The 24,998-nt window shown below is 40.0% G+C and overlaps 1 protein-coding gene across 1 annotated transcript in view; it reads left to right on the forward strand.

The window, feature by feature from the left end:
* Positions 1 to 229: 229 nt before the first annotated feature.
* The window catches only part of PRR16 (proline rich 16), a 203,807-nt gene continuing 179,038 nt past the window's right edge, over positions 230 to 24,998 (forward strand). Inside the window, exon 1 of the mRNA XM_045891500.3 lies at positions 230 to 630. Within this exon, the coding sequence (XP_045747456.1) occupies positions 472 to 630 (159 nt within the window). The 5' untranslated portion in view covers positions 230 to 471. The remainder of the gene's footprint in view (positions 631 to 24,998) is intronic.

The raw sequence follows: 24,998 nt of genomic DNA on the forward strand, positions 1-24,998 counted from the left end.
CTGCGAAGATGAGGGCGCTTCAGGATCAAGGCCGGGGGTGGGCCGGGCGCGCAGCGGGCTCCCGGCTCGCGGACGCCCAGGTGTGGGGCGACGGCCCCCGCGGGGCCGGGCCGCGGGCACTGCAGCGGACGGCCCCGGGCGCGGCGGTCCGGGCGGCCGTGTCCGCGGGCGGGGAGCGAGCGCGTGTGTGCGCGAGAGCTGCGGGCGGCGGCGGCGGCGGCGGGAGGAGGCGCAGGCGCGCTGCTCGCCCGTCTGCAGCCCCGCGCCGAGCGCCGCGTCTCGGGGAGTCGATGGCTGCACCCCTGTGCGGCCGCCCAGCCGCGCGCCGAGCGCCGCCGCCCGCCGCTGCCCAGGGAGCGTCCAAGATGTGCGGCGATCGCGGCGGCAGCGGCCGCAGCAGCGCCAGGGACGGGGGCGCCCAGCAGCCTGCGCTCGCCCGCCTGTGCTGACCTGCCTCGCCTGCCCCAGAGAATGTCAGCCAAGTCCAAGGGGACCCCCTCCTCGTCCTGTCCAGCCGAGGGACCGCCGGCAGCCTCCAAAACCAAGGTGAAGGAGCAGATCAAGATCATCGTGGAGGACCTAGAATTAGTCCTGGGCGACCTGAAGGACGTGGCCAAGGAACTTAAGGAGGTGAGAGGCGCGGGGGTGGGGACGGAGTTCGCCACCTTTCGCCCCCTCGGGGTGCCGGTCCCGTTTTCACTGGGGACCGCCCGATTTCTTAACTCCTAGCAAACTATAGAAAGACGCCCGCAGACGGACTTTCTTGGCTCGGGCGACTCCTGAGAAGAGTTGTTGCACTTTTTTTTCTTTTCTTTTTAATCAGGAAGAAATCAACTAGTGTTTTAATCGATGGACCTGGGGTGGTGGGAAGGGCGAACGGGTGCGTGTCTCTCTGTCTGTGTGCGTGTAATGTCGGGGAAGGGGGCTCACCGGGGGTGTGTCGACAGAGGAAGAAATGAGCAGCCGGGCCGGAGCGTGCAAAATGCTCCTGTCGTGCCCTCCTGCTCCCCCAGAGTCCTTGGCAAGTCGCTCCTTGCCTGGCAGTCTCCCCAAGCCGGGGCTGGAGGGGGGCCGGGTTCCGGGCCCTGGGCCAGGCCGGGGAGGGCAGCTCAGGGGAAGCTCGGCTGCGGCTCCCTTCCCCGCCTCTCGAGCCCCGCTGGAAGGAGGGCGACCCGGGCTGCAGGCAGGGGAGCCCAGACTTGGGGATGGAGAGGGGGTCTGGGACTTTCTCACTCGGGCAGTTCCCGAAGCATCCCCTGCTCTCCGAACGCCGCTCGCAGTAACTCCGGGCCTTCCCGCCACCCCACCTCCTTCCTTCCTCCCATCTTGTAGCCACTTGGCATTGAACCTGGGGAGCGGGGCGCGTCGGTGAGCGTGTTCGCGCGCGCGCGCGCGTGTGTGTGTGTGTGTGTGTGTGTGGTGGGCGTGCAGCAGGGTCTTGCCACTTGCGTCCTGGCTCCCGGGAACCGGACTGTTTGCGTTCTTTCCCGCTCCCCCCTCACCCTGACCCTCGGTTCCACTTCTGCCCTCCCACCCCTACCCCTGTGATTGGTACTGAAGGAAGCCGAGGGTGTCGGGGTTGAGGCTGCGTAAGTCAAGGCGGGGGTGGGGGAGGGAGGGTCGGGTGGGAGGGGTGGGGTCTCCCGCGCGCCTACCCCGCCGGCAGCTGGTGGCGCCGCGGAGCTGGTGGCGGAGTCGGAGCCCGCCGTTCCGCTACCGAAGGCTGGCTGGTGCGGTTCTCGGTCGGGGAGTCCGCACCCGCAGTTGCGCGAGAGCGAAGACTCTTAACTTCTAAGCTGGTGGCCGCGGCGGGAAGGGGAGGAGTGGGGCGCACGCGAGGTCCAAGATGGTATTCCTGTTTTCTGAGGCCAAGTGGGAGGAGACTGAGGGTGGTTTGGATGTCTGGCCTCTCGACATCAACCCCCTCTATCCAGTTTCCAATCCAAACGTGAGGCAAGAGCCCCCTTCCACCCCCACCTCCCCCAGCCCAACTCCCTTCCTCTCCGGATTTCCCATTACCTCGAGGAACTGAGCTCCGCATTTGTTGCCGAATGAAAACCTGTGAAAATGGCCCATTCAGTGGCGGGGTTGGGTTTGCCAGGGGCTCATGCCATCTCTGCAGGTTGTTCCAGAGACAGAACGCAGTTACCAGTGAGGTCCTGGGAGTGGAGATTGATACAGATGATAGGTGCAAGGATCTACCTTGTCCGTGTTCGCAGGGCATCCCTGGGATCAGTGCTTCACAACGGGTTGACAGATGGGGAGGTTATGCATTGAAATTCAAGGCTAAAGATGCTGTTCGTTTCTTCTTTGTTATTCTTTTATTTGACATCTTTGGCAGGCTGTGTTTTCATCTGAAACATTATGGCGTTTTAAAAAATGAACAAATTTGGGCATGTTCCCTTTGGCAGAATTGTGCTTTATAGTAGTTGAGGTTTCTACCGTGGTGGGTGAGGAAAACCTACATCAGCAAAGTGATGTGTTTACTGTTCTAGGGAGGAGGCTGAAATTAAGAGAAAGGCAGTCAAAACTCTGCCTTTATGGGCACATACTTCCTTACGTTATGATGTGTCACTCCACTCTCTATTTTAGACAGAATAAATAAGGAAGAACTGCAGAGTCCTGGTTCTCTTTGGCTCATTATCCTGTAGACATTCGGAGACCAGGTAGATCTACAGTGAAACTTTTAACCTCCCTAGGGCTGGCTCTTCATTAGAATCACAAAGAGGTCAGTCAGGAAGTCTGTGGATCTCCCACTCTTTCTCTGTCTTTTTTATTTGAGCCTTTGTAAGGGCAAAAACAAAAACAGGTCATTTACAAAAAGTGTGGGGAGCCGTAAATAATGTACAACCAAGTAAATGAAAGGATGGATCTTCTAGACAGATGGAGAGATAAAATTTTGACTTAATGCTTTGGAATCTTTGATTGGCTGCCAGGGCCTGTTTGTGGAAAAATCTTACCCTGAGAGTGAAATTTATGAATGATAAAGGTTGTGATGAGATTGTTAATTACTTTCCTGAGGCTATCATTGTCTTAGGTTTGCACAAGGAGTTGTGTCTACTAAGGCTCAATCTCAGAACCCTGGCCTTTCATATAACATGAATGATAGTTATTTTGAGAACAAATATTTATAGGGCATGTTTAACCTATGACATCTTGCAGTTGTCCAGCATTTATCTTTTTAAGATAGTACTGCACATGTGATTGAACATGCCTTTGATGTAGTTTTGAATGGAGGAGTAACTTAAAACTTTGTAAAATTGCAAACCTTGTTGGTCCCTATAGCTATGACTTGTAAATATGAATTTCACTCTTCATCAACAGTTACATTCAATATTCTGGCAGCCTACCATGGTATGTATTAAACATAAACTGTTATATTTAGAATTCTAGTTCCTTTATTGGCAATGCTGTGCCCTTAGGCCCTACTATATCTTGATATAAATTAGCAGACAGTTCTTATTAACTTGGAGCAGAAATTAGAAATAAAAAAACTGATTATGACTAGATCACTATATTAGTCACCATATGGTATTTGTTTTTCTTTTTTGCTTCTATTCTAAAATGCAGTATTCTTTTTTGAATATTCTGTTTTTTATTTTTGCATAAATTCTGCACCAACAGTATTGGACCTTTGAGGTTATTTTGAAATTGCTTTTCTTTTTAGAAGTTTTCTGGACTTGAGTCATCTGAAAATTCAGGTACATCTTTTTATGGCTACCAAGATGACTGAGTTGTAGTTTCTGGTCTCAGTGAGCTCAAAGCAGTAGTTTGGGATGCGTTTTTCCTGTCTTTGAACATCAACAGTGTAAAAAGGCATTATTCCTTTTCGTGGCCACTCTCACTCTGATCTAAGAGGCTTGAGAATAAAAAACAGAATTGAGATTAAGAATTAGTTTATGTAGATTTATACAGTGATATTTGCTATGTCTTTAGGATAGTAAGCCTTCGGTGAAGAAAGTAGAAACTTAAAAACGATGGTAAGATAAGAATTTTAAGGAACTTACAATTTATTCAGATTGTCATGATAAACACAGATGGATCAATGCCATATATAGAAAATCACATATCCGAGTCCCACAACTGAGTACTGGAGTTTTTCCTGAAGGATAAGTCCTTTGGGTGGGTGAATAGTCAAAAAGGAAGATTTTAGATCTTTGAGATGTGGATACAATTTGAAGTAGAGCAGAGAAGGATTTAACAGGAAATAGCATTAATACATAACAGTAATAATACAATATTATTCCATGATGCTTTTTTCTACACATTAAAAAAATAGTGGTGAAACTCTATAGAGTTTTAGGGATGAAATTAGCCATTACTGGTTTATTAGGTGTGAGTATATCCTTTTTGTTGTTGTTGTTAAGGAATGTAGAAGAAAGAGTCATTACTCTTTAAAAATAGTTGTCAAATAATCTGACATCTTTGGGTACCAATTTGCCTGTTCTTTTATGAAGATTTCACTGGTAAACTGTTTTGCCTCAAATGTTGGTGTTAATATGGTATCAAAGATCTTGTTGGTTAGACAGAGACTGGAATATGTAGTAAAGAGCCTTTGATTTGGAAACAAAACTCATTGCTGCTTAAGCTATGTTCTCTTTTAGTTTAGACTGATTATAACTTTGAACATGTTTGTAGTGTTTCATTTTACAATTTGAAGTAATCAGACTGCTAATGGGTTGGATATATGCATATATTATTTGTTTAATAAATGTAATTTATTTAATTTAAAATATTTGATAAATATAATTATGTGTCTGTATATATATGTGTGTATTTAACTATATATAAAATTATATGTATATATAAATCTATTTACTTATTGCTAAGCCTTGTGAGTAGATATGTCTCTCACAGAGGACCCAGTTAAGATGAGTTATTCTTTCTGTGCCCTGGACTCAGTGATTGGACTCTTAGGTGGGAAGTTAGGTCAGTATTATGGCTGTGGATTGGGAAACAGCCATGATCTTTCTTATGAGGTCATACAGAGGAATAAATTAAGCTTAAGTTTAATTTTGAGAAGTTTGAAAATCCACTGGAAACGATCCATTTGGGGACTGATGAAAACAGAAGTCACAGAATTAACAATTACCTGCAAAATATTTTTGTTTTTAAATGTTTTCCGCCTTTTAAATGGCTTATCCTTGTGAAGTTCTGTAGTTTATTGCTCTAGGAAATCCTACCAAGTATTTTTTGGTGAATAAGTCCATGCACATAAAATTCATCACTAGAACAAATTATAGAGAATAATCTCTGGAGTATTTCCCAAGTTCTAAAGTTGTGAATGAATGAAATTTCACAGTTCATTCAATCGTAGCAATAGCTGTACTTTAGCTTCTTTATACAACAGTCTGTGTCCCTAAACTCAAGGATATTTACCAAATGCTAAAATGTTTTTTTTTTTTTAATTTTTCTTGCCTTAAGCATGGTGACTTAGCATGTTACTGAAGGAGCAGAATGGTTCTGAGAAAATAAAGATAACCAATAACCATCTTTCACTGTCTCTGTTTTCAGGGCATTAAAACCGTTCAAGATTCAGGGAATAGCTGATAGGAAACTCACACACCTTAAAGTAATAAATAGATAATGTGCCTCAGCCAATAGTGAAGTAAATAGATAATAAAGCAGTAGCTTTCATTGTTACCTGGATTCGTCTTTTTCCACCCTTACTTTTCTGAGGATCTCAGGTGTTTACATCAAAATGTAGTAGAAGAGAAATGCAAGTTTGAGCAAAACATATTTTCCCAAATTAAACTACAGATCCTTCTATAGATCTAGTTCCCGAAAAATTTCATGGGCGATTTTTGAGAATTAGAAGGGTAAAATTCCAGTAGGCTTCTGATTCAGTTCTGATTGAAATGTGCATAACCGACATCAAGCTAAAAATAAAAGATGAGTAAACAACATATAGTACTTTCTTCTTTTTTTAAAAAAAACTTTTAAATGTATTTACTTTATTAAGACTTTATTTTTTTAGAGCAGATTTAGGTTCACAACAAAATTGAAGTGAAGGCACAGAGATTTCCCAAATATCCCCTGTCTCCACACATGCATTGTGTCCCCCGTTATCAACATCCCCCACTAGAGTGGTACATTTATTCCAACTGATGCATCTGCATTGACACATCATAATACCCCCAAAGTCCATAGTTTATTATATGGCTCACTCTCGGTGTTGTACATTCTACAGGTTTGGACAAATACATAATGACATATATCCATCATCATGGTATTATACAGGGTATTTTTATTGTCCTAAAAATCCTCCATGCTCTACTTATTCAGTCCTCCCCCAAACCCAACCTTGTGGGTACTAGTTTTTTTAAAGAACTTATTTCCTTTTTTTTTCCCTTTCTGATTTCAGAAATAATATGAATATTAGAGAAATTTCAGAAAAATCTAAAAATTATACAGGAGAAAATTAAAATTATCCTGAATGCCCAACAGAAAAAGATATGTTAAACATTTTGCTATTTTTCCTTTTAGTCTTTGTATGCATATTTTTAGCACAGGTGAAGTCATATAAAATTATGAAATTATATGCAGGGATATTTTCTCCTTTCTTGAAGGGTATTAGATCATAATGATTATGTAGATCTGCTGTAAGTTCCCCTAATGTTGGACATTCTATTAATTTACAAATTTTTGTGGTTGTTATATATCACTAAAACTTTTAGAATAGCTTTGGCAATAAAAATAGCTAAAAGAGATTTTTACTCTCTGCCAATTACTCATTAAGTATATTTATTTATATTGAATCTTCTAATGCCCAAAGCAGATATATGAGAGAGAGACTATTGTTATGCCATTTTACAGATAAGAAAACGGAGGCCAGAGATAAGTCACTTGCCCAAGGTCACTTGACTTGTAAGTGAAGTGAGTCTTTGATGCCAGGCATTTTAGTGCTAGAGCCCAGGCATTGAATCACTCAGCTCTCTGACTTTTCCTAACTTGTTTTGTTGTTGTTTACATTTTCTTAGAAGTCAAGAGTGTAAAAGTTTTAGAGTTTTCAATTCATAGTTAACAGTCTTCCAGAGAGTTTTTACAAATTTTTACTCCCAGCAGCAGTATATATAGATACTGTTTCTTTTTTTTCCTTTAAGTATGATTAACATACAGTGTTATATTAGGTCAGATGGGCAATATAATTATTCAACAATTTTATACCTTTCTCAGTGTTCATCAAGATAAGTGTACTCTTAATCTCCTTGATCTATTTCATCCATCCCTCCACCCTCCTCCCCTCCCGTAACCACCAGTTCTCTGTATTGAAAGAGTCTTTTCTTTTGTTTGTCTCCCTTATTTATTTTCTTTGTTCATTTGTTTTGTTTCTTAAATTCCACATGTGAGTGAAATCATATGGTATTTGTCTTTCTCTGACTGACTCCACTTAGCATCATACTCTCTAGCTCTATCCATGTCCTTGCAAATGGCAACATTTCATTCTTTTTATGGCTGAGTAATATTCCATTGCATATGTATGCCACATCTTCTTTATCCATTCATATACCAGACACTGTTTTTTTTTTAAATTTTATATGAAGCTAATAAATCTTTTTAATTTTGTATTTATTATTATTTTGTGGTAGCAGTCATTGTTTTCGTGGGTTGTACTCAATTTTGGGCATCAGTCTCGAGGCAGAATTAATAGTGAATCAGTTAGACCTTGAAATTTGCACTGTCCAAATAAATAGGTGCTACAGGATTCCTTTTGGCCTATTTAGTATTACAAAAAATGTTAATAAGAATCTTACTTAGCTTTTTTATATTATGACAGCAAATAAAGGAGCACCTAATATGGGTGCTTGCTGTTATTGAGTATTGTGTATAGCCATTTCAAATGAATTTAAAAGAATTTGGGAAACTTACTTTCTTTTGATGCTACCAAATTGTCTTGGAAGGGGGATAGTATCCCTAAATTTTTTGAGATGTTTGGGGTTTCATAGCTTTCTGTGATGACTGATAAAGAGAAAAGCTTGTTGAACTCTCTACCAGGCACAGACTTACTGAGCTGACTAACAAGGGCGTGTATATCTTTTTAATTAGAGTTTTCATATTGTTTTTAGTAATAGCAATTGCCAGGCACCCCCTCTTCCTGTGTACATAAGGGATACAACAAACAACCTTTTTCTAAAATCTTTGTTTTTTTCTAGTATAATATGGATAGAAATTTTTTCATTATATGCAAAGTTAGTTCTTTTTTTTTTTTTTAAAGATTTTATTTATTTGAGAGAGAGAGAATGAGATACAGAGACCACGAGAGGGAAGAGGGCAGAGGGAGAAGCAGACCCCCCGCTGAGCAGGGAGCCCGACGAGGGACTCGATCCCGGGACTCCAGGATCATGACCTGAGCCGAAGGCAGTCGCTTAACCAACTGAGCCACCCAGGCGCCCTGCAAAATTAGTTCTTTAGGATGAACTGCTTTAGACTAAAGTTTCCCCTAAGACCCGAGAACCCAGAGTAAGCACTTCTTGGGCTCTAAGTAAGAGCCAGAAAGTAACATTAATTAAAAGGAGGTAATGGACATATCTAAGCAATGTCCAGGCAAAGCAGGCTCACAAGGCATCCTGTCAACTCGGGACGGATATTGCCTTATTTGCTATGTACGCTGTTTTGTTTTTGAGAATGGAAGGACCTGGCAGATTCCAAAGGAATTCAGCTTTTAGACTCCACTTTAGGTAAAAACATTACCATTGTTAAGACAGAACTTATATTTATGGCCTTTGTCTTCCCCCTTGCTTTGCAAATGCTACTTCAAGTTGGTGTTTGGGATAAATGTTTACTTGTAGAATAACTGAAGGGAGGCACATTACATACCTATGCGCAGTGAGTCAGTTATTATGGTGCTTGGCACATTATAAATAGCTTCTCAGCAACAGATAATATATGCCATACTTGCTTGGAGAAAGCAAATTTGATGATTTCCAACAGATTTTCTTCTCTAGTACTACATGAAAGCGAACAGATATGTTGGCGTTTCTTTGCCTCTTGCCTAGTATCAAATCTTATCCTAAAATTTCCAACTATATTCATGCTGCAGAAAAATACCAAGTTAAATATATATACATATATATATATAATCAGTTACCTCCTAGTAGCAGTGGTTCTTAATTTTTTCCTCCATATCACAGAACTCTCTGAAAGTTTGACACAATCATGGATATTTCTCCTGGAACAAAAGCTCATATGAAAATAAGGTTTTGCAAATACTGAGAGAATCATGGGGAGGTGAGAATAACTCAGGTGAAGAGACAAAACAAATGACTGCTTGTGTGTTTTGTTTTGGTTTTTCATTTTCAGGTAGTTATTTGAAACCTAGTTCCATAATATTCAAGATCAAAAGTCCTGCCTCTACAAAAAGGAGAAAGAGAGGGGGCACCTGGGTGGCTCAGTCAGTTAAGCGTCCAACTCTTGGTTTAGGCTCAGGTCATGATCTCAGGGTCATGATCTCAGGGTCATGAGATCGAGCCCTGCATCCACCTCCACACTGGGTTGGAGCTGCTTAAGATTCTCTCTCTCCCTCGCCCCCCGCTCCCCGCCCCCCACCCCCCGCCCAAAAAAAAAAAAAAAACAAAACAGGAAGGAAAAGAAGAAATCTTGATGGCTTCCATGCCCAGTGGGTAGCTCATCAGCAGTTTCCTTCTGATACACACACACACACACACACACACACACACACACTTCACTACTGTCCCCAGACTATATAGAATGCTCATGTGTCTAAAGGTTAACTCTCACATTTTTTTTTTTAATGGTAAGTGCTAGAGTACATCATCCATAGGACAAAATGTTTTCAGAGCTTATTATAGATTAGGCATATGCTTTTCTTAAAACTGCTCCCAGAACAGCATTTTTCCTTGTTTGCTTTCACGTTTTCCCATATGACATTAATTCACGAAATAAGATTTATTGAAGTATTGGTATGTGTAGGACACTGTGCTGAAGACCATAAAGGATACAATCATGAATCAGCTCAAGGGTCTGGCCCTGAGGAAAGTCATTTGCCCTAGGGTGCCCCCTCTACGGGGGTGAAAGAGGCTCTCAAAAGCAATGTGGAATGTGTAAAGACCCATCATGCTACCCTGAGAATGCAAATATGGGAGGGAAATTCATGTTTCTTTCCATTTCAATTGATTTCTCTGTGCTTAGGAAACATGCTTAGTAAAACATAGGCTAATTCCTATAAGGATACATCAGAGGGATGTGAGGGCAGGCCTTTGAAAAGCACTTCAAACAGTTCCCGTGAATAGAGTGAGCACTTTTATGTGTCTATAATTATTGCTACTATCCTTTGAATTTGTCTGAGCCTCTTTATTCATTTACTCAACAAATAATTGTCTGGATCCTCCTGTATGACACTTTCCTAGTTGCTGGGCCTGTAGTGACCAACAAAATTCCCTCAAGGAGCTGACACGGTGCGTGGGGAGGACCTGACGCAGACAGACTAACATAATAATTGTCAAATTACGTCAAATCCTAGAAAGTGCTAGAACACAATAGAAGATTATAATGGGGGACGCAGTCATGGGGGAGGAGGTGCAGTTAGCCTTGACTAAGAAAGAGACATGGCGATGTCAGAGGAAAAGCTTGAAAGTGAAGGAGTGTCCTGTATGGATGTCTGGGAGAGCACTTTCCCAGGCAGAGGGAACAGCAGTGTCCTGCGTCTTTGCAGAAGAGCCAGGAGGCCAGCGTGGCAGGAGTGGATGAGCAGGGGCCCCGAGGACACAGGGTGACCTGTCTAAGGATTATAACTCCTAGAGTAACATGGGAGCTTTGCAGGGATGCCAGGGTGGCTCAGTCATAAGGTTAAGCGTCTGCCTTTGGCTCAGGTCATGAACCCAGGGTCCTGGGATGGGAGTCCCACATTGCTTCTCCCTCTCCCTCTGTCCCTCCCCCTGTTCATGCTCACACTCTCTCTCAAAATAAATAAATTCAAAAAAAAGTATAAAAAAAAAAAGATGGGGGCTTTGCAGTTTTGAGCAGAGGAGTGACTGGATCCGATCTATTTCCATCTTTTCCTCTCTACCTTTCATCTGTAGTCGGGGCGTTCTCAAACACCGCTCTTTGGGCAGAAAATTCTCTGTTGTTAAAGGCTGTCCCATGCACTGTAGGATCTTCAGCAGCATCCCTGGCCTCTACTAACTAGATGCCAGTAGCCACCCAGTATGTCGGTGTGAGAACTAAAAATGTCTCTAAGATGTTACCGGATGTCCCCTGGGAGAGAGGGGACGCATGGTGGTCGAGAATTGTTGCTCTGTGTAACTAAATATTGCTTTCTTCACCCACAGTTTTATTTACTTAGGCTTTTATTTGGTGTTTATCCATCAGGCAATGGGATTTTATGTTTCTTTTCTATCTCGGATTCTCTCTCTTTAAACAAACCATTATTTGTGTTTTTTTCCCCACATTTACCTGATTCTATTTTCCTTCACTGAACCTACTTTTAAAAGGTACCTTCTCATTTCCATTCAGCACTTCGCCCATTTCCTTTTCCATTTTTCACAATGAAAAAATGAAACTGACCCATTTCAAGGAATTTAAGTGCAGGCCTATTTTACAATTTGGGGAAAAGAAGGGAGACTCAACAGGGATGATGGCAGTGACCGAGGCTAAGTGACTGTGTTCTCTTGCCAGTCATGGTTCCCGAGGGAGGTCAGCGGCAACCCTGCCTGGAAGGAAGGGGCTCTCCATCTCACCTGCCAATCTGTCTTACCTTCCTCCTGCATCTGCCACGTGTGTAGAGATAGGAGAGGTTCAAATGGTGTCTCAGCTCTGGGGGATGGCACAAGCTATTGAGCAAATACGGTGATGGTGATGATAATGAACATGACTGACATCTGTTCATGTACCAGGAGCTGTTCTGAGTTAACTCATGGGATCACCCCTGTTAGTTAGCCTGGGAGGTTATTATAAGGTTATTATGAGGTTGCTCTCTATATGGGGAAGCTAAGACAGAGAGGGTCACTAATATGGAGGGCACGTGGTGGAGTTGGACTTTGGATATTTCTCCCTGTAAACCGTGGTCCCTAATCAGCTTCCCAGTTGCCAGCAGCAACATAGTTGCTCTCTTGTTTTCTGGGTTTTTAACTTCAGCATCCTCTGTTTTTCCTCTCCCCCCTCCTCTCCATTCTCTACTTCATCTGTCACTTTCCCCTTTCCTGTTCTTCCCTTCTTTCTCCCCCTCTTCCTGTCTTCCACATTTTTTCTTCTCCTCTTTTTCCTTTTGCTTTCTTATCAGCTTCTTTGATATGCCCCGATATCATCTTCAGCTATTCAGCAATTTTCTTTAAACGCCCACTCTCTTCTCCACAAGGCAATGGAAATAAAACGGTGAACAACTCGAGCATGGCCCCTCCCATCGGGAACCTACATGCTAGGGTGGGGACATCGTTCACATAAAGGCAGATATAATATTTATGAAGGAGCATTAAGGACTCAGAAAGCAAAGTGCATGATGCAACAAGAGTATAACGTCACTGATAAGTCTTGCATATTCTTGCTAAACAGGGGATATCATATTCGCTGCCTTTTTCCTTCCCACTGCCACCTCTGTAATCCTTTTGCCATAAACTTCACAGATGATGTTTTAATAGCCCTACAGCTGATCTCTCTCCTTTGTTCTCTGCCAGTTTATTCTCTAAACACAGCCAGATTAATCTTCTTAATGCACTGCTTTCTTCAGGCCCCTCCCCTGCCTAAAAGATCATATACTAGCCTCCTGATATGTAAAATGTCAAATGAACAAACCCAGCCTCCCAGCTTGCATCTGGGGCCCCATTTTTCCTCTTTGACTTTATCTTTGTCTTCCCTTCAGTGAGTAACCTGGAGACCATCCCGGACAATCTTTGACACCATCTCAGTTTTTTATCCTGACTTGCACTCTGAAGTCCTCATATATCTCGTTCCTGTGCCTCTGCCTTGGATTTGCTTCTGTTGCTTAACAACTGTTCTTTATTTGTGCCTTCTTAAAGACATCAGTATCCTTTCTGTGGTAGCTGCTAACCATGTCATCGTCAATAAAACATTTTTAAAGTCTCATTCTTGTTACCTGGTGAGGAATTTGAACTTGAGGATCCATTTCCCAGTAATACATATTAAAGGTGCTAAGGGCTGAAAGTTAGTCATTCCGCGTATGTAGGAGAGCCTGTCTTTTATCATCTACTGAAGAAAATCACTGACAATCCTCCCCATCTCTTCTATACCTTCACTTTTTCACTCTGGCCCAGATGATGCCCTTCAGTATACAAATGAAAATAAAGATAATAGCAAAATCCTCTCTTGACCCGACTTCGCCTGAAAATTACCATCCTACTTCCTAGCTCTCCTTTACAAAACCCTTAAGAGTCGTCTCTATTGCGGGGCGCCTGGGTGGCTCAGTCATTAAGCGTCTGCCTTCGGCTCAGGTCATGATCCCAGGGCCCTGGCATCGAGCCCCGCATCGAGCCCCGCATTGGGCTCCCTGCTCCGCGGGAAGCCTGCTTCTCCCTCTCCCACTCCCCCTGCTTGTGTTCCCTCTCTCGCTGTGTCTCTCTCTGTCAAATAAATAAATAAAATCTTAAAAAAAAAAAGTCATCTCTATTGCTATCACCTATTACCTATTCTTTTCTTTCTTTTTTTTTAGGAAAGCTAGAAGAGCTATATGGTTTATTTAACTCATATGGTTTTTTATTATTATTATGTTATGTTAATCACCATACATTTCATCATTAGTTTTTGATGTAGTGTTCTTTTCTAAACCCACTCCAATCAGAATGTGTGCTCTAACTATTAGGCCAGACCTGCCTCTGTCAGTGACTCCTTATTTAATCATAGTTGGTTTGGAAACCTCATTTTATTTACTCTCTTGGCAGCATTTGAGCATCTCTAATAATCTTTCTTCACTTGGCTTGAAGAATAGTATGCTTTTCTCCCCTGATTTTTCCTCCTCTGTTACCTTTACTCAGTCCTCCTCTCAGATGTCTGAACTCAAATTTTGATCCTCTTTTGAAAAAAGAAAATATTTACACTGTTCTCGGTGTTCATGTTCATTCTTGTGGTTCAATTCCACTGATAGGTCCATCACTTCCAGATTTGTATCATCAGCCCAGGACATTTCTTCTGAGGTCTTCTCCACAGAAGAAACATCTCTATTTGGCTGCCTGAAAGACATCTTCCACTTACCATGCCCCATACTGGACCCTGATCTCCTTCCTCCCTCAAAACCTAATACCTTGTAGCCTTTCCCACGTCAGTGGATGGTGTTTCCATCCTTCCAGACCCCGGAGTCATCATTAACTTCTCATGCTCTCATGCATTACCTGCAATTCATTGAAAAGTCTGGTCGGTTCTGTCTTTAACCTGTTTCCAGAATCTGACCGATTCTTCTTGCCTGCTGCCCCCCTTGCCCAAGCCAACATCCCCCTCTCCTTTGGATTGCTACAGATGACTTCCTGGTCTTCTCTTTTGCCTCCTTCAGCCCTTTTCCCACTCACGGTCAGGGTCAAGCTGGATCACATCACTCTTCTCAAATCCCCTGAGCGACTCCCCATTTCCCTCAGAGTCACAGTGCTTACTGAGTGGTTCTGAGGCTCACAACATTTCCTTCCTCGCCTGGTCCCCCTCCGCCTTCCTTTTTTGCTGCTTTCTTTCTGACTCTCCTTGCTTCAGCTGCAGTAATCGTGCTGTTCCAGGAACGAAGGTGCCGAGCATATTCGCACGGCCCACTCCAATTCTGTGCAGACCCTTCCAACTCATTCAGGATTTACTGCACTGTCACCCTACCACGGCCTCTTCTGGCAACGCCATCCATGTTTATGTGGTCTGCCATTCTCTATCCTTCTTTCCCTGTTAAGCCTTTTCTCCTCTTCATAATACTTAGCAGCTTCTGTAGTACTGAACCATTTATTTCTAGTGATTATTATAGAGTGTCAGCTTCTGGAGGTCCATGACATTTGTTTTATTCCCTTATGCATCTCAGGTTCCTAGAGTAGGAGTTGTCATGTGAGATGGGCTCATTAAACAAATAAATGAATGACTGGATCTCTTCCAACTCTTGTTCCATCAGCGTTCTCAGGGGTCAAATGATCACCTTTACTTTCTACTGCATATCCACTAGTTACAGAGAAGGAGCATATAGTAGATGCTTATTAAACATTTTCTACGTGGATTTTTGAATCTTGTTTTAGTGTGCAGGTTGGCTGGAGGGAGGGCTTCTTTCCCCTACTTCGATTTCATTATCTACTTATCTTCATTAAATGCATTTCATTAAACTCAATCCCTATTCTTATTCTTTGAAATGAACAAAGGCTCTCTCTGTAATACCTGAGACATTGAATGCTTACTGTGTGTGAGGCAGAGGGTTTAAAAAATATTAATTCATTAAGTCCTCATGTTTTTGCTCCCCCAACCATCGGTTCCCATGTTATCCCTCCCATATGGAAATTCTGGAGACAGCCTGTCTATACAAACCCTAAATGTAGCGTAACCTCAGGGCTTCACCTTGAGACAAAAGTCTGGCTCTGATTTAAAAGTGCCCATTATCCCCTTAGGCTCAGGCATGTCATTTTAACCTCTTCAAAGCACTTAAGATATAATTCTACTCTCTTCTAATAGAATATGTAGACTAAAATAAGGAAAATGTATGTCCACTTTTAAATGCATTCACTTTGTTTTGCTACTTCTTGTCTATTATGTACCTTTCTTGCCAATAGGCATAAATTTTAAATTAACTGGAAAATGACATATAAAAAGGATATTGGATACTGTTTAAAAAGTTTTAATCATTCCACCATGTCCATAAGAAGTAAGCAAGCAGTTTGTTGCAAAGACCCAATATTATGTAAAGCACTGAAGAACTAGGTAATATCAGTATGTGGCTTCTTTTTCTTTTACGTACTCCCTCTAGTGTTAAAAAATATGAGTACTTAAAATTAGCCTGTTGAGATACTAAAGAACAGACATTAATGTAGAAAGAGGGCCTTCTTAACCTGATGTTGTTGTTGTTGTTGTTATGTTGCTCAGGAGATAATATTGTCAGGTTACTGAACTTCCGACTTATTATATGAAAAACATATTCTCACTCCCCTTTTCCTGCGGGGATCTGGTCCTGTCTGCTTTTTGTATGTATATTTTTAATCTGTCCTCTTCAGTAAGGGAGAATATTGGAGTTCTTGGCTTCTGTCTTTATTTATTTTTTTAAGATTCTATTTATTTATTTGAGAGAGAGAGAGAGTGGGGGAGGGGCAGAGGGGGAGAATCTCAAGCAGACTCCCTGCTGCGTGTGGAGCCTGATGTGGGGCTCGATCCCATGACCCTGAGATCATGACCTGAGCTGAAATCAAGAGTCTGACACTTAAGTGACTGAGCCACCTGTGCACCCCTTGGCTTCTGTCTTTAAAGACATTACCATATTACAAATTTTTCTTCAATTTTAAAGCTAAAATCTAGATTTTAGTTGGGCAATTTGGATTTGAACAGAAACCTTTTCACATGCTAAATATATTCAAAGTGAAAAAAAACTATATGAACTAGAGAAATGTGTTTCAACATGGAAGTTAAAATATTTAAATGATTGACATCATTTTTCTTTGATATATTGAAACATTATTTAAATGCATTGTTTTCAGACTACCTTAAGAAATAACCAGTATATCCCTAGGATTAACAAATAAGTAAAAAGAAGTAATATATATTATTGTCATTTAATATAGAGTATTAATAATTGCTTGGTGTATATAGAAGACACTTTTAAATTGTAAAGTTAAATAATTATTAGTATTTATCAATTTTTAAAAATCAGAGACTGTTGTTCAAAGTTAATTTTTCCCAACATCATATAATTATGTTACTTATATTTGATTAATGCCCTACAGTCTTTAAACTACTTTGATGCTCACTGTTTCAGTTGTTCATCATCTTACAACATAAAAAAGTAGAAAGAATAAATTACTTTCAGTGACTCTTAGAGATACTATTTTCTAAATTCTGTCTACTCCATGGAATTTCTATTCAGAAATTTCTATTCAGTACTTAAACCTTATTCATAACAGGCTACCTTGTATGCCCTTGGGGACTTACATTTCTTAAATAAGGAGAATAATATGGCGCAATACACCCTACAGACGGTGTGCACCATCTACTTCCTGAAGTCACGAATGCTCATAATGTCTAATGAATTCTATTACTCACTGACAGCCTCTTAGGGTTACCTGGGTTCTCATATTCTCTGTATTGAATATTGGGCTGGCCAATAACACTTCTAGGGTATTTTCGGTAGGGGTGTGGGGGGGAGGGATAGTTATCGAAAAACTACCCAATTCTTACTCATAATGCCTTTCTTTTTGTCTTTCTACTAAAAAGGGGTTATATCTTGTATATTGATAACATTCCCTAACAGAGTAAACTCCTTTATTGTCATATTTAGCTCCTTCTTAGATTTGAAATGTTTCTAACCATATGCTATTCTTATTAGTTCCTGATCATGTGTCTTCTTTCCTCAGGAAAATTGATAAAGAAAAAGAGATTTACTGAAAAAGCACTGATACCTGAGTAGAGTTGCAGAGAGAAAAGAAAAATAGAACAATAGAATGGAAAATGTAACAATAAGCTCATGTTATTTAGAGTTAGATTACTATTGTCATAATGTTTAGTGAACCTGAAGATAGGCTATTATTTACTAAGTTGACACAAAGTGATGATTTTTTTTAATTTTATTTTTTTGTGATGATTGTTTTAAATTATGAGGAAAGGTAAACCAGCTGAGTACTTTTTAGTCATAAACTTTGATCTCATTTGCAATTATAAAATTGTCTTATTTTACTCTCTTTACCAACAGTAAATGTATGAGGAGTGATTGAATTCATGTCTTCAAAAGTCTTCCTCTATGCCACGCTGGATAGTACTCCTCAACTTGGCATTGACCTCAAGTACTTTCAGACCATAAAGTACATGGCAGACAGCACTTTGGCTGACTTACTTCCCTTTGGTATTCATTAATTTTCAAATTAAACACACTTTACCAGCATCTTAAAACATATCATTACAGATACTGGTTCCATTATTAGCATAGGAGAAGTATTTAGTACGCATGTATGCATTATAAAATTCTGTAGGAAGTCTTTGAGAGTCTGTTTTTTAAAAGTAAAGATAAAAATAATAATATATTAATATTGTTCCTATAAGTTATAGAAAGCATATTACTTTTATAATGGAGGTGGGTAGTGATGCATTAATGTGGCTAGGAGTATAATTTAGAAATCAGATGTTTCTTTAAATTTCAGAAAACTTCTTAGCAGCAGTGTTGCTTCAATGAACAGAACTTGGCTAGTGATTAAGAGAAGTTTAAATTTATGGAATTAAGTGAAATTTATTTCAGTTTGCCTAGAATATCTCTTTTCCAAAATAAATTTTGAAATGGTTTAATGATTATACTCAAATAGGTTTCCATTACTAAAGAGAACCAAGAAATATCCATATTTGATTTAATATCTGATCTGTCATTCTAACAAAAAGTGAGTAATGGCTTATTTTTTTGTTGCCATAACTGCTGTAATTTTAGTATATTTTAAAATGAAATTTAGCAGGGGAATGGAAATTACAGATATAATTATCTAATAAGAAAATTGCCATCTTTTTCTTAATGAGCATATTCCCCACTGGGCATTTTCTTCCTTTCAATCTGACATATGCTCTAGGAGAATAAGGACCTTGTGTGTATTTTATATTACTTTACCCTCTTAGTTTAGAGCAGTGCCTATCACATAGTAGCCTAGCAAGTATATTTAATGAATATCTATGAAAGTAAAATGTATCATTTGTGTCTTGACAAGTATAGATAGTGATAAAGAGTGAATAAGGAATTTTCAATGTCTGAACATCTGTAAGTCTTATATCAAGTCTCTTTGCATTGCTCTCATTATTTCAGAATCCAACTCTTATACTGGTTAAGATAGGTTAAATTATACAGCAATAATAAATTAACCCTGAAATCTCAGGGTTAACTCAATCTCAGGTTAACTCAACAAAGGTTTATTTTTCCAACACACTGCACTCTCCTTTGCAAGTTGGGGTGGGGAGATGGAGCCTGCTCCAGAGAGGTGCTCAGGGACCCAGGCTCTCGTGATCCTGCTCTCTCAATGCATGGTTTCCAGGCAAAAAAAGAACGCAAGGAGAATTTACTACATTTAGTCTGCAAGTGACACAGATTGCCTGTGCATACGAAACTGGAGTAAAAACCTAAATGTAAGGGAAATGAAGTCTTATTATAAACCCATGGTGAAGAAAATCAGTTAGGATTTGATGAGCCCATTGTTGTCTTAGACACAAGTTGACTCTCTTCAGATGCTTGTTTTTCAAAATAGGGTTTATGGAATGCTCATTTCATTGGATAAGTTTTACACACACACACACACACACACACACTCTTACATATAGGGAGGACTTGTCAAATTCAATACATTTGGCATTATTTCCGAAACTTACTGGAGTGAGGATTCTGCTTTTTGGAGACCATCTGTCAGGACTAGTATTCTGTGGTGCAATTTTAGAAAACACTGTTCTTGATTGAATAGATTGAATAAATGGCAAGATCTGTCATGAAAAGAAGAAACTCATTTAATGGAATCTTTACCCTACAATGAATTCATGGACACATCACTTTCGATTGTGCTTGTCAATAAAACTTAAATAGAACAATAATACATTATTTAGCTTTTTGTGAAAGCAAATTTCTGATGACCTCAAGTGTCAGAGCATAGCTGAGGACCTGAAATTAAGAGAGAAAAGAAATGCATGTAATTGACTTAAGTGATTCTTAACTAATTTGTGCAAAGATCATGCACTAAAAAAATTTATTTTCTTTCAGTTAATTCCAGCTTGTTCTTAGTTGGCACAAAATATTAACATGAGATTGTTTTCAGCCCATAGCAAGTTATAGCTACCAAGTTAGAATGGGTTGCAGGTTTTCTTTTCCCGCTAGAGACTTGTAAACTGGTGGTAGTGTGAAACAGAAGCATAAAGCCTAACAATTAGGAAAAACCCAAAATGCCTATTAAAAATGAACAAATGTACAACAACTAACCATATTTTTAGTAGGAGAAAATATCTCTATTCCACAATTATTCAAGTTCTCCAAATAAACTTAAATTACCAGTAGCATACTCTGTTTTAAAAAGGCAAATACATAAAGCATTTTAAATAGTTTTTAATTCCAAGTGTGCAAGGTGAAAAACAATGAATTTTCCTTCCTGAAAACTGTAAACTTCAGAAATAGGAGATTGTCAAAGCACGTCTTCACTTCTGTTGATATAAATTAGAAGATAATGCTATAATACTGTTTTGAATTTCTAGAATAAAACGTGTCATATAGATTTTTATTTCTCATTTTCTTTCTTAATAACATCGCAGTAATGCACTTCTACTAATTTGCAGTTACAATGAAATCTTAATTAACTTGCTAAACTGTTATATTTTAGGATAATTTTTAGCCCACTTAGAAGAATAGATTTAAAAATGTTTCTCGTATCTTGTATAATAACTGCACTTTTGTAACAGTTTGCGTCACGGTTTTCTTTAAATTGTTTTTCCATAGTTCCCGAAAAAGTATTGTGATAAATACTGATTATCCTCAGTTTGAGGCATGTTATTAGTCAAAAATTATAAAAGGACAATGCACCTAATTGGGTATACTTTTCATCATATGTTTGTTGAAGATGCATTTTGAATGATGGCAAATGCCAACATAAAGTAGGCATTAACAGGATTATTTACGAGCTTATAGCATTTGCTGTTTGTACCTGCTGTGGATTTCCTAAAGTTCTGTTAAATGAAGGCAGTGATGTATCACGCAAAGTATAGACCAACGGCAGTGAAATTGTTCATTGTGAGTTACTAGTGAACCTTTTGTATATGTTGGTATAAACCAGGTCTAGAATTAGTTTTTAAAGCTTTCCACTGTCACATTGAGTTTAGCCTGAGAAGTCATTCAAAAAGAGTGGAAAATAACTAGGTCCCATGATTAATTTTCCTGGAAATCTCTTTGCTTGAAAATGCATTAGAAATACTGAAGAGAGGTGCCTGGGTGACATAGTCAGATGGGCGTCCAACTCTTGGTTTCGGCTCAGGTCGTGATCTCAGGGTCCTGAGATGGAGCCCCGAATCGGTCTCCATGCTCAGCTGGAGTCTGCTTGGGACTCTCTCTCCCTCTGCCCCTCCCTGCTGTGCACGCTCTCTCTCTCTCTCTCAAATGAATAAATATATGTGCTGCCGAAGCGAGCACTCTCAAATGAATAAATAAATAAATCTTTAAAAAAATAGGAATACTGAAGAGTATTTTCTCTTCTTGCATATTTTGTATTAACTTAGCTATAAGACCTAAGGCACACACTCTTTACTTTTATTTTTATTAATTTTCTTTCTTTACCTGTCGGCAAGTATAAGGGAATGGTGTTACTTTCAAGATCAGAAAGCCTTGATAGCAAAATCCCATAGGAATGTCTGATTCCAATCAGTGAGCTGGAATGACACAATTCCCAGTGTACATGGTATTACAAAAAATGAAAATGGAATTGACAAATTATTCAGCTTTATTTTATTTTATTTTTTTTTAATTTTTTTTTATTCTTATGTTAATCCCCTTACATTACAACATTAGTTTTAGATGAAGTGTTCCATGATTCATTGTTTGTGCACAACACCCAGTGCTCCATGCAGAACGTGCCCTCCCAAATACCCACCACCAGGCTAACCCATCCTCCCACCCCCCTCCCCTCTAGAACCCTGTTTGTTTTTCAGAGTCCATCATCTCTCATGGTTCGTCTACCCCTCCGATTTCCCCCACTTCATTCTTCCCCTCCCGCTACCTTCTTCTTCTTCTTCTTTTTTTTTTTTCTTAACATATATTGCATTATTTGTTTCAGAGGTACAGATCTGAGATTCAACAGTCTTGCACAATTCACAGCGCTTACCAGAGCACATACACTCCCCATTGTCTATCACCCAGTCCCCCCATCCCTCCCATCCCACCCCCCACTCCAACAACACTCAGTTTGTTTCCTGCGATTAAGAATTCCTCATATCAGTGAGATCATATGATACATGTCTTTCTCTGTTTGACTTATTTCACTCAACATAATACCCTCCAGTTCCATCCACGTCGTTGCAAATGGCAAGATCTCATTCCTTTTGATGGCTGCATAATATTCCATTGTATATATATACCACATCTTCTTTATCCATTCATCTGTCGATGGACATCTTGGCTCTTTCCACAGTTTGGCTATTGTGGACATTGCTGCTATAAACATCGGGGTGCACGTACCCCTTCGGATCCCTACTTTTGTATCTTTGGGGTAAATACCCAGTAGTGCAATTGCTGGATCATATGGTAGCTCTATTTTCAACTTTTTGAGGAACCTCCATACAGTTTTCCAGAGTGGCTGCACCAGTTTGCATTCCCACCAACAGTGTAGGAGGGTTCCCCTTTCTCCGCATCCCCGCCAACATCTGTTGTTTCCTGACTTGTTAATTTTAGCCATTCTGACTGGTGTGAGGTGGTATCTCATTGAGGTTTTGATTTGGATTTCCCTGATGCCGAGTGATATTGAGCACTTTTTCATGTGTCTGTTGGCCATTTGGATGTCTTCTTTGGAAAAATGTCTGTTCATGTCTTCTGCCCATTTCTTAATTGGATTCTTTGTTCTTTGGGTGTTGAGTTTGATGAGTTCTTTATAGATTTTGGATACTAGCCCTTTATCTGATATGTCATTTGCAAATATCTTCTCCCATTCTGTCGGTTGTCTTTTGGTTTTGTTGACTGTTTCCTTTGCTTTGCAAAAGCTTTTTATCTTGATGAAGTCCCAATAGTTCATTTTTGCCCTTGCTTCCCTTGCCTTTGGCGATGTTTCTAGGAAGAAGTTTATTCAGCTTTATTTTTAATTCATGTGTGGAAAACACACTGTGTTCAGTTTTCTAAGGTTCATTTTTGGAAGTACTGTTGGTTTTTGTTTGTTTGATTTTTTTTTTAGTTGAGATAAACAAAAAGCCTACTGATTGTGTTAAGAGCCCTTTATCCCTTAACTGTTACACTTTTTCCTTATGTGTTGTTTTACCAAAGTCTTCAATAAGTAACGTTTTTTAAAAATCTAAAATATGGGCGCCTGGGTGGCTCAGTCGGTTAGGCGTCTGCCTTCAGCTCAGGTCATGATTCCAAGGTCCTCGAGTCAGGCTCCCTGCTCAGCAGGGAGTCTGCTTCTCCCTCTGCCCCTCCTCCCACTCATTCTCTCAGTCAGTCAGTCTCTCTCTCTCTCAAATAAATAAAATCTTAAAAAAAATAAAAATCTAAAATGTGTTCATTGGGATGGTTTCCCAGTCATCTTGACTGAGGGTGCTTTTAGTGCTCCTGCAGGAGTCTCCTTCTGTAAGCCTTGCTCTTCCTCCTCTGGGCTGGCAGAGGACAGTAGACCAGCCAACACACAAAACTACTGCTTGTGCATGGCTGAAGTCAGTTGTGTTTTTATAGCATCCTGGGCACTTCACATCCACAAAGTAGGAACTGGGGCTCTACACTGGGTGCTGCTTTTATGTTTCCTCTTCTCCTCTTCCAGAGAGGGATGGAGGAGGTCCTTCTTGAAAGCATAGTCTTATGAGGAGGTCCTCACCACCAGAAAGCCGTTTATTTTCATTTAAGCTTTTTGTTTTGAGATAACTTTAGATTTGCGTGCAGTGTAAGAAATAATTCAGAGATACCCCATGTACTTTTACTCAGTTTGCCTCAGTGGTAATATCTTGAACAAGTCTAGTGCAATATCATGACCAGGATGTTGACATTGATACAGTCAAGATTTGGAATACTTCCATCACCACAAAGATCTCTCTATAGCCCCACCCACTACCCTACTGCCCCAACCCCTGCCAATCGCTAGTCTGTTCTCCACTTCTACTATATGCCGTTTCGAGATTGTTACATAAATGGAATTGTGCAAAATATGACCTTTTGGGATTGGCATTTTTCCTGTTATCATTATAATTCTCTGGAGACCATTCAGGTTTTTGTTGTTATTGTTGTTTTTGTTTGTTTGTTTGTTTTAATCAATACAGTGATCCCTAAATAACTAGTAGGTCAGGGGCACTGATCCCCAAGCAGTCAAAAATCTACACATAACTTGACTTCATAAAAACTTAACTAGAGTAAGGGGATTAACATAAGAATAAAAAAATTAAAAAAAAAAAAAAGAACCTAAAAAAAAAAAACAAAAAAACTTAACTAGTAATAGCCTACCATTAACCTGAAGCCTTACTGATAACATAAACAGTTGATTAACACATGTTTTGTATGTTACATGTGTTGTTATATTGTATATTGTATTCTTATAATAAAGTAAGCTAGAGAAAAGAAAATGTTACTAAGAAAATCACAAGGAAGAGCAAATACATTTACAGTACTGTACTGTAAAAAAAAAAAAAAAATCTGTGTATAAGTGGACCTGTGCTGTTCAAACCCTTATTTTTCAAGGGTCAACTATAGTTTGTTTCTGTTTATTGCTGACTAGTATCCCATGGTATAGATGTATCTACCATACCTCATTTAACTGCTCACCCATTGAAGGATATCTGGGTTGTTTCCAGTTTCGAGCTATCATAAAGAAAAAAAAGCGCTATGCCCCAATGTTTATAGCAGCAATGTCCACAAAAGCCAAACTATGGAAAGAGCCTAGATGTCCATCAACAGATGAATGGATAAAGAAGATGTGGTTTATATATACAATGGAATATTATGCAGCCATCAAATAAATGAAATCTTGCCATTTGCAATGACATGGATGGAACTAGAGGGTATTATGCTGAGCGAAATAAGTCAATCAGAGAAAGGCAAGTATCATATGATCTCACTGATATGAGGAATTTGAGAAACAAGACAGAGGATCATAGGGGAAGGGAGGGAAAAATGAAACAAGATGAAACCAGAGAGGGAGACAAACCATAAGAGACTCTTAATTTCAGGAAACAAACTGAGGGTTGCTGGA

This window comes from Mirounga angustirostris, unplaced genomic scaffold (assembly GCF_029215605.1).
Source record: "Mirounga angustirostris isolate CCGP_5_RB_7025 unplaced genomic scaffold, mMirAng1.0.hap1 SCAF_7, whole genome shotgun sequence".
NCBI classification, from domain to species: domain Eukaryota; kingdom Metazoa; phylum Chordata; class Mammalia; order Carnivora; family Phocidae; genus Mirounga; species Mirounga angustirostris.